This window comes from Carcharhinus amblyrhynchos, chromosome 11 (assembly GCF_965287045.1).
Source record: "Carcharhinus amblyrhynchos chromosome 11, sCarAmb.v2.hapA, whole genome shotgun sequence".
NCBI classification, from domain to species: domain Eukaryota; kingdom Metazoa; phylum Chordata; class Chondrichthyes; order Carcharhiniformes; family Carcharhinidae; genus Carcharhinus; species Carcharhinus amblyrhynchos.
Window position 1 is genome coordinate 19,728,419 of NC_137334.1, and position 10,601 is coordinate 19,739,019.

The following is a 10,601-nucleotide window of genomic DNA, read 5'->3' on the forward strand; positions in this document are numbered from 1 at the left end:
TGTCTCTTTGGGGGTGGAGCTGTGTGTCTGGGGGTGTCTCTGGGGGTGGGGCTGTCTCTGGGGGTGATGTTAGACATGATGTAGAGATGCCGGCGTTGGACTGGGGTAAACACAGTAAAAAGTCTGACGACACCAGGTTTAAGTCCAACCGATTTATTTGATAGTAAATTCACTAGGGACTAACCCCAAAAGCTAGTGAGTTTACTATCAAATAAATCGGTTGGACTTAAACCTAGTGTTGTCAGACTTTTTACGGTGATGTTAGACCCATCCTGTCATTCTCTCTCTTTTGCTTTCACAGAGCACTTTATACCTCACCCCCCGCAGAAACTGGGCCAAGTTTGGAAACGGTAAGGGTTACTTTGGAGGGATTTAGTGGGATGGGGAGATGCTGCGGGAGTTTAGTGGGGATGGATGGGTGCTGTGTGAGTTCAGTGGGGGTGGGGGCGGTGCTGTGGGAGTTTAGTGGGGGTGGGGGCGGTGCTGTGTGAGTTCAGTGGGGGTGGGGGGTTGCTGCGGGAGTTCAGTGGGGGTGGGGGGGGTGCTGTGTGAGTTTAGTGGGGGTGGGGGCGGTGCTGTGGGAGTTTAGTGGGGGTGGGGGCGGTGCTGTGGGAGTTTAGTGGGGGTGGGGGCGGTGCTATGTGAGTTTAGTGGGGGTGGGGGTGGTGCTGTGGGAGTTTAGTGGGGGTGGGGGGGGTGCTATGTGAGTTTAGTGGGGGTGGGGGTGGTGCTGTGGGAGTTTAGTGGGGGTGGGGGCGGTGCTGCGGGAGTTTAGTGGGGGTGGGGGCGGTGCTGTGGGAGTTTAGTGGGGGTGGGGGGGGTGCTATGTGAGTTTAGTGGGGGTGGGGGTGGTGCTGTGGGAGTTTAGTGGGGGTGGGGGTGGTGCTGTGGGAGTTTAGTGGGGGTGGGGGGTGCTGTGGGAGTTCAGTGGGGGTGGGGGGGGTGCTATGTGAGTTTAGTGGGGGTGGGGGTGGTGCTGTGGGAGTTTAGTGGGGGTGGGGGCGGTGCTGTGGGAGTTCAGTGGGGGTGGGGGCGGTGCTGTGGGAGTTCAGTGGGGGTGGGGGTGGTGCTGTGGGAGTTTAGTGGGGGTGGGGGCGGTGCTGTGGGAGTTTAGTGGGGGTGGGGGCGGTGCTGTGGGAGTTTAGTGGGGGTGGGGGCGGTGCTGTGGGAGTTTAGTGGGGGTGGGGGGGGTGCTGCGGGAGTTTAGTGGGGGTGGGGGCGGTGCTGCGGGAGTTTAGTGGGGGTGGGGGGGGTGCTGTGTGAGTTTAGTGGGGGTGGGGGGGGTGCTGCGGGAGTTTAGTGGGGGTGGGGGGGGTGCTGTGGGAGTTTAGTGGGGGTGGGGGGGTGCTGTGGGAGTTTAGTGGGGGTGGGGGCGGTGCTGTGGGAGTTTAGTGGGGGTGGGGGCGGTGCTGTGGGAGTTTAGTGGGGGTGGGGGCGGTGCTGTGGGAGTTTAGTGGGGGTGGGGGCGGTGCTGTGGGAGTTTAGTGGGGGTGGGGGTGGTGCTGTGGGAGTTTAGTGGGGGTGGGGGCGGTGCTGCGGGAGTTTAGTTGGGGGGGGTGCTGTGGGCTATATAAATGGTCACTATAAATGCTGCCTCTTTGTCTCCTCAATCCCACATTTCAGACCACTGGAATTTTATCCCAGGATTAAAGATCCAAATGGGAATATCAGTGGATTAGCCCTCACTCACATCTCATCTGGAACTCCTCCTCTCTTTCCCTTCTCTTGCTTCTTTCACACTCACTCCATCTCTACCTGTATCCTTCTCTTTCTGTCTGTCTGTCTGTCTCTCTCTCTCTGTCTCTCTCTCTTTGTCTCTCTCTCTGTCTGTCTCTCTCTCTCTCTCTGTCTGTCTCTGTCTGTCTGTCTGTCTCTCTCTCTTTGTCTCTCTCTCTGTCTGTCTGTCTGTCTCTCTCTCTTTGTCTCTCTCTCTGTCTCTCTCTGTCTCTGTCTCTCTCTCTCCATATCATAGAATAGAATCATAGAATCCTTACAGTGCAGAATGAGGCCATTCAGCCCATCGAGCCTGTACTGACTACAATCCCACCCAGGCCCTATCCCTGTCACCTCACGTATTTGCCCCTGCTAATCCCCTGTTACTAATGGTCAGTTTAGTAATTTAACCTGCACATTGTTTTGTGGTACTGTATTCCTCATCAAAAGCCGGTTACATCCTATCAGATTCCCCAGACAAGGGACAATCCAGTTCCAAGCTGACAGGATGAGCCAATGTACCCCCTCCCGGGCTCCATCTGACTCTGTATCTTCACCACAGGGCTGGGATGGCTTTGAAAAATTACATTGGGTAAAGCCTCGCCTCGCTTCCTCTGTCTTAGCACAGGAAAACCATGAAGGCGTCAGCACCATACCAAATAAACCTGTTGGATTTTAACCTGATGTTGTGAGACTTGTGTGCCCACCCAATCCAACGCCAGTATCTCCACATCTGCGTGTGTGTGCGTGTGTGTGTCTGTCCCTCTCACTTTGTCTCTCTCTCTCTCACTCTCTCTATCTCGGTCTCTCCTTATCTCTCTCTTGTTTGTCTCTATCTCTGTGTGTGTGTGTATTTCTCTCTCTCTCTGTCTCTCGGTCTTTTTTTTTCTCTCTCCACCTCTGTCTCTGTCTTACTGTCTCTCAATCGTCTTCTCTCTCTCACTCTCTCTGCCTGTCTCTCTCTGCTTCTCTCGCTGTCTGTCTGTCTCTCTCCGTCACTCTCTCTCTGTCACTCTCCGTCTTTCTCTGTCTGTCACTCTCTCTCTGTCTCTGTTTCTCTCTGTGTGTCTCTGTCTTTCTGTCTCTCTCTCTCTCTCTGTCACTCTGTCTCCCTCTGTCACTCTCTGTCTCTCTCTGTTTGTCACTCACTCTCTGTCTCTCTCTGTCTGTCACTCTCTCTCTGTCTCTGTTTCTCCCTGTGTGTCTCTGTCTTTCTGTCTCTCTCTCTCTCTCTGTCACTCTCTCTCTCTCTGTCACTCTCTCTCTCTCTCTGTCTCTCTCTATCTGCCAATACCCTAAGCTTTAGAATTCCTTCGTTAAATCTCTCTACCCCTTTTTCCTCTCCTTGAAGACTCTCTTTAAAATTGACCCCTCCGTGACTTGTCCAGATATCTCTTGAGGCAGCTCAGAGTCCAGTCTTCCAGCCTTGCCTCTCGCTAATGGCCCCTTTCCTGCATTGAGGGCGCTACATCAATGCGGGCTGTTGTTGCAGTGTGTTGCTTGCACTGTAGCATCCCATCTAATGATCTGTCTGTTCCCTTTTGCTCAGATTAGGTCTGGTTCCACAAGCAGAATCTTTAACATCGCAGCTCCTCCAGAGCTATCCACGGCATAGGAGTTCCGCAGAGGAAGCTCTGGCACACAAGTATTTCAGCACTCTCCCACCTGCCTTGTTCCAGCTTCCTGACAGTACGTACACATCATTCCTGTTACGACCCTGTGTCTGTGCAGACAGATTATCGGAACAACTGTTTACCACTTACGTAGATAATTTGGAGTTGGAGACCAAGTGTAGTGTGTTAAAGTTCGCAGATGTCACTAAGACGAGTGGCAAAGTGTGCAGAGGACACTGAAAGTCTGCAAAGGGATATAGATAATCTGAATGAGTGGGCGAGGGTCTGGCAGATGGAGTACAATGTTGGTGCAATGCAGGTCATCCATTTTGGTAGGAATAACGGCAAAATGGGCTATTATTTAAATGGTAAAAAATTGCAGCATGCTGCTGTGCAGAGGGACCTGGGCGTCCCATACTAAAGTGTTAATTTCCATCTGCTTAGCGATCCTGGCACTCGATCGTCCAGGCTCGCCTTCCTTTATGGCCTCACTGGGAGTGGTTCTGTCCATGAACGAGGAACAGTCATGTTGTTCTCACTGTGAGAGGTTCTCTCCATGAACAGGGAACAGTCATGTTGTTCTCACTGGGAGAGGTTCTCTCCATGAACAGGGAACAGTCATGTTGGCCTCGCTGGGAGAGGTTCTCTCCATGAACGGGGAACAGTCATGTTGTCCTCACTGGGAGAGGTTCTCTCCATGAACGGGGAACAGTCGTGTTGGCCTCGCTGGGAGAGGTTCTCTCCATGAACGGGGAACAGTCATGTTGTCCTCACTGGGAGAGGTTCTCTCCATGAACGGGGAACAGTCATGTTGTCCTCACTGGGAGAGGTTCTGTCCATGAACGGGGAACAGTCATGTTGTCCTCACTGGGAGAGGTTCTGTCCATGAACGGGGAACAGTTGTGTTGGCCTCGCTGGGAACGTGGAACAGTCATGTTGGCCTCGCCGGTGGAACTGGAGACCACTGAGGCCTCCTTGGAGAGGCTGAGGGGAGGATGCCCCTTGGGCAGTGCCAGACTGACACCTGGGCAATGCCCAGCAGGCACCTTGGCACTGGCCAAAAAACACCCAAAAATTGAACAGGAACTCCCCCATTTTCATGCTAGCTGGACACTTAAAATCAATCTTGTAAAATTCTGTTCTAAGGGTCAATTTAGCACGGCCAATCCACCTAACCCACACATCTTTGGACTGTGGGAGGAAACCGGAGCACCCGGAGGAAACCCACGCAGACTCGGAAAGAACGTGTAGACTCCACACAGACAGTGACCCAAGGCTGGAATTGAACCCGGGTCCCTGGCGCTGTGAGGGACGCTGTATCTGAATTGTATTTTAAATACAGCGCCTGTGTTCCACGGCCCTCGCTGTTCCTGCTGACAGCTGCCTCTCTTCCTCTTGCAGTGGTTTCCATCTTCAGCGTGGCTGGAGTTCGCTTGGAGCCAGAAGCCAGGAATGCCTTTCACCCCTTCCGCAAGGTCAGGTGCAGCTCCATCCTGGCCTAAAGTGGGGAGAGGACGGGACAGGTAAGGCACAGGGGTTGGGTCTGCTCACTACCTCCCCCCTCCCTCCTCCCCCCACCCCAGGAAGGTAATCCTCCTCCTACCTGTCCTGTCTCTGATGGGGGGGAGGTTCATTCCCAATAGCAGGGGGTCTGTGGGACACAGAACTGGTGTCAGTTTGAGGGTGGGGGTGCAAAGGAGGGGGGGACAGTGAGTGTGTGCGCGTGTGCAATTCTCTCCTCATCGGCCTGTGTCCTGGGTCTATTGGTCACTGACATTCCGCACACTGAGTGAGTCGCTCTCATCCCTCACTCCCAGTGAGGTAGATTTAGCCTCCAATAGGAATGGCTGGGATTTAAAAAGAACTAAAGTTAGCACCATCCACTACTCTCTCTCATTATCCCAGTTTAAACCTGTATTGAACTGGGTACTGCCCACTCTCTCTCTCTCTCACGCACACACACACCCTGTACTGTTTTCTTTCTCTCTCTCTCTCTCACACACACACACCCTGTACTGTTCTCTCTCTCTCTCACACACACACACCCTGTACTGTTCTCTCTCTCTCACTCACACACACACACACCCTGTACTGTTCTCTCTCTCTCACTCACACACACACACACACCCTGTACTGTTTTTTTCTCTCTCTCTCTGCCCCTCTCCCTGTACTATTCTCTATCCCTCTCTCTCTCTTTCTCACCCTGTATTGTTCTCTCTCTCGCTCTCTCTCTCCCTGTACTGTTCTCTAGAATCATAGAAAAACTACAGCACAAACAGGCCCTTTGGCACACAAGTTGCACCCATCATATCTCTACCTAATCAAGTTGCACCAATCATATCTCTCTCTGTCTCTGTCTCTCTCTCTCCCTCCCCCCCTCTCTCTCTCTCTCACCCTGTACTATTTCTCTCTCTGTCTGTCTCTCTCACCCTGTACTGTTTCTCTCTCTCCCTCTCACTCTCACCCTGTACTGTTCGCACTCTCTCTCTCTCTCTCTCTCCCTGTACTGTTCTCTCTCTCTCTCAGACCCACCCTGTATTGTTTACTCTCTCTCTCTCTCTCACCCTGTACTGCTCACTCTCTCTCACTCTCTCTTGCTGTACAGTTCCCTCTTTCTCTGTCTCTCTCTATCTCACCCTGTACTGCTGTCTCTCTATTTCTTTCTCTCTCACACCTGTACCGCTCTCCCTCTCTCTTTCTCTCTCTCTGTCCGTCCATCTCTCCCTGTGAAACTCACTCATCTGAAGAATCTTAAAGATGTTCACACTTGGCAGTGGCTTACTCATGGCACTGTGGGTGTGCCCATGACACAGCGGGTTCAAGAAGACAGCTCACCGCCACCTTCTCAAGGGGCACATAGGGAAGGGCAATAAATATCTGGCCTTTCCAGTGACATCCACATCCCGTGAATGAATTTTAAAAAGACTATAGTGATTGTGCCAATGTTGCCTCCTGAAGCCTTTGATTATTTACTGGAATGTGTGATGGGTCAGGAATGGTGATGTGGAGATGCCAGCGTTGGACTGACTTTAACCTGGTGTTGTGAGACTTCTTACTCAGTGATGATGAACAGGAAGCCAGGGTGGGCTGCTTCTTCCTGACCTGAGTATTGAGGCTGATTGTCCAGTCACAAGGATTGCAGAGTCTGTCCCGAGGATCTTATCCACACAAAACGATTGTCTATTTGGGAATGTCCAGTTTAAGCTTGACTAGTCTGTACCCGACTGGATTGGCATGGATTGAACACAAAACAGAGAGTAGGCATAAATGGGACACTTCCTGGGTGGCAAAATGTAATGAGTGGTGTGCCACAAGGATCAGTGCTGGGACCACAACTCTCTCCAATTTATATAAATGACTTGGATGAATGGACTGCAGCTTTGTTTGTTAAATTTGCTGAGGACACAAAGATAGGTAGGAAAATCAACTGAAGAGGACAGAAGGAAGCCGCAAAGGGACATAGACACAGTGAGTGGGCAAAGATCTGGAGTACAATGTGAGCAAGTGTGAAATTGGCCATTTTGGCAGGAAGAAAAATACAAAAAGGAAGCATATTATCCAAAGGGTGAGAGATTGTAGGGCTGACGTATATAAACGGTTGTGAAAAGGTAGATGTGGGAATGTTCCATCATGTGGCTGAGTCCACCTCTAGGGGGCACCGTTTAAAATTAGGGGATCGCTCTTATTGGACAGAGATGAGGAGAAACCTTTTCTCTCAAACGACCCTGGAACTCTGCCTCAGAGGTCAGGGAGTCATTGAATAGTTTTAAGGTGGAGGCAGATAGATTCTCGTTAGACGAGGGGATTGAAGGTTAGTAGGGTAGAGAGAAATGTAGAATTCACAACACAATGATCTGAATGGCTGATGGAACAGGCTCAAGGGGCCGAATGGACGAACCTAGCCTTATTTCGTATGTTCACGTGATTGGATTCACATTTCCTTAACAATCTCCTCTTTACTTGCAGATTTTTTTTGTGTGGGAAACTGCCATCTGGCATTCCAGACCCTCAACATGGAAAGAATGAAGACCCTCAGAGACGTTAAATACCCTCACCTTCCTAAACTCATACTGGACCAACATTACATCCATGATGCTTCAGCATTGCTATATCTGCCCTGGGAGTGTTTGATGGGGACAGTGTAGAGGGAGCTTTACTCTGTATCTAATCCCGTGCTGTACCTGTCCTGGGAATGTTTGATGGCGACAGTGTAGAGGGAGCTTTACTCTGTATGTATCCCCGTGCTGTACCTGTCCTGGGAATGTTTGATGGGGGACAGTATAGAGGAGATTTACTCTGTATCTAACCCTGTGCTGTACCTGTCCTGGGAGTGTTTGATGGGGGACAGTGTAGAGGGAGCTTTACTCTGTATCTAACCCTGTTGCTGTTCCTGTCCTGGGAGTGTTTGATGGGGGAACAGCGTAGAGAGAGTTTTAATCTGTATCTAACCCCGTGCTGTACCTGCCCTGGAAGTGTTGGGGGACAGTGTAGAGGGAGCTTTAATCTGTATCTAACCCTGTGCTGTACCTGTCCTGATTGGGCTATCTCATCCTGAGAATGCCTTTGCAATCGATCTCATTAACAGAACAATCCCACCAAATCCGGGTTTAGTCGGCTATGTTCCGTTGTGAAGGTTCTCATTCCCTATTGGAGCACATTCCCTTCTGTTGTCCTAGTGACGGACCTGCCAAGAGGGGTCCTAAATAGGCTGCCCTTGGGCTGACATCTTGTCAAGCAGGAGCTGTGAGATGCCAGGGGCCGTTAGATTCACCCAATGCAGACAAAAATTGTCCTTCCATTTGATGGGAAACAGGTTCTTACTTGTCTGCCTTTCAGCCGCCATCTAGATCCTTCCAAGAATTGTGCGTTGGTAATGATGGGGTTAATCCTCTGAGGTGGCTCTGCACTAACCCCCTCTACAACCTCCCAATCCGCAGGAGGGACTAGCGCCCGTGGAAGTTCCAAGGGCTTTCTTTAACGTGGCCTGGTTCCTTTGCTCGTTCTCCATCACCCCCGTCCCCCCACCCTGCCGTTCAGGTGTATTTCGTGCGTGCAGCACTGAGGGAGCCCTGCACTGTTGCAGAAGGTGCCATCTTTTGCATGAATCATTGAACCAACTGAGTCTCTCCTCCCCATCCCAGGGCGGTCCCTGTCAATACTTCGAGGAACAACTGGAGACTTTTCCTCAATGCACCGAACTCAAGAGTCATCCCTTGACCAATATCTTCCCCTCAGCAGAATCATAAAATCCCTCCAGTGCAGAAGGAGGCCATTTGGCTCATTGAGTCTGCACTGACTACAATCCCACCCAGGGTTATGCCTATTTCCGTAACCCCATGCATTTACCCTAGCCAGCCCCCTGACACTAAGGGGCAATTTAACATGGCCAATCCACCTAACCTGCACTTCTTTGGAATGTGGGAGGAAACCAGAGCACCCGGAGGAAACCCATGCAGGCACGGGGAGAATGTACAGACTCCACATAGATAGTCACCCAAGGCTGGAATTGAACCCGGTCCCTGGCGCTGTGAGGCAGCAGCACTAACCACTGTGCCACCATGCCACCCCAGTACAAAAACAAATCTGGGCATGTTCTCATTGGCTCCCATGGGATCTTCCTGTGCCAAATAAAAATGCCCACTTCAATCCCTACATCATGACCATGCTGACACTTGAAAATTGCTTCTTCAGCTGCAAAGTACTCTGAGGCATCCTGAGGTCCTGAAAGGTGCTATATAAATGCAAATTATCCCAGACTCATGAACGCCCTTTGCCAAATGTGTGCTGTGTCCCTGAACTGGGCTGCCTGCTGGGTATCTGCTCACCTAGCCCCTTAAGGGAGCTGATCGCCTAGTGATTTTATTGCTAGGCTATCAATCCAGAAACTCAGCTAATGTTCTGGGGACCCGGGTTCGAATCCCACCACGGCAGATGTGGAATTTGAATTCAATAAAAAATATCTGGAATTCAGAACCTGCTGATGACCATGAAACCATTGTCGATAGTCGGAAAAACCCATCTGGTTCACTAATGTCCGAAGGAAGCCGAGGTTAGACACTCTTTTGGAAAGACTCGATGGGCTGAATGGCCTCCTTCTGCACTGTTAGGAGCCTATTCTATTCAATCGCCAGTAAAAGGCCCCAAGTGTTGCACTGTCGCGGAGTCAGACCAGGGGAGGAATTATTTCCCCCATCCCAACTCCCAGAAACAGAGCTAGGTAACACCAGCCCCAGACTCACCCTCTTCAGACCACCCACCCTTCCTATGCTTGCTAGCTTCATGTCAGAACCAGAGCTGCCAACTCATTTTTGGATCACATCTAATATGGGAGGCAGTGACGCAGTGGTATTGTCGCTGGACTCGTAACCCAGACAGCCAGGGTAATGCGCCGGGGGCCCGGGTTCGAATCCCACCACGCGAGATGATGCAACTTGAAATCAATAAAAATCCGGAATTAGAAAGTGAATTGACTGTTGTAAAAACCCATCCGGTTCACTCATGTCCTTTAGGGAAGGAAATCTGCTGTCCTTATCCCGGTCTGGCCTACATGTGACTCCAGGGCCACAGCAATGTGGTTGACTCTCAACTGCCCTCAGGCAACAAGGGATGGGCAACAAATGCTGGCCCAGCCAGTGACACCCATGTCCCAGGAATGAATAAAAAGATTCATGGTGGTGTGGTCTTCGTATTTAGAGTTGGGATTGATACACCATGTCTTTGACGTAGCTTTAAATTGCATTCATTCAATGTCAGAACCTTGTCCCATTATGGACGTGTAATCCAGGACCACATGATGCTGGGGGCTGTGGAGGGGGTGGGTGAGGGGCCCGGGGGTGGGGGGGGGGGGGGCACTGCCCAGTATGAACGTTGCTGTATTGAAGACTGCCTCCCTCTTCAAAGCTGTGCAGTTGCCCAGGTGTCCCTGGGGAGGGGGGAAGAGGGTTCTGGCCATTCACTGTTGTGTCTACACACGTGCATCAGTGAGTGTCAGTGTGAGGAAATCTGTGTGTACCTAATCCTGAATAAACCTTGTCTGATGTCAATCTGCTGCTCTTTCAACTTGATCTCAAACAACCAGAACTATTTTTCTGTGTGCTGGAGGAAGGTCACACACAACAGGAAGTAGCCATTCGGCCCCTCCATGGCTGATCTCCTAGCTCAGCATTACTCTCACACTCCATCTCCATCTCCCCTTGCGTCCAGCAATCTAACAATCCCCATCTTGAACATCGACTGAGCATCCACAACCCTCCAGTCTAAAGATTTCCACAGGTC

At 51.1% G+C, this 10,601-nt stretch overlaps 1 protein-coding gene across 1 annotated transcript in view; it reads left to right on the forward strand.

Moving 5' to 3' along the window:
* The window catches only part of cdk15 (cyclin-dependent kinase 15), a 57,596-nt gene extending 47,475 nt beyond the window's left edge, over positions 1-10,121 (forward strand). The window contains exons 12-15 of the mRNA XM_080198688.1: positions 302-350; positions 3,263-3,402; positions 4,728-4,849; positions 7,293-10,121. Of these exons, the coding sequence (XP_080054814.1) occupies positions 302-350; positions 3,263-3,402; positions 4,728-4,828 (290 nt within the window). The 3' untranslated portion in view covers positions 4,829-4,849; positions 7,293-10,121. The remainder of the gene's footprint in view (positions 1-301; positions 351-3,262; positions 3,403-4,727; positions 4,850-7,292) is intronic.
* Positions 10,122-10,601: the final 480 nt, after the last annotated feature.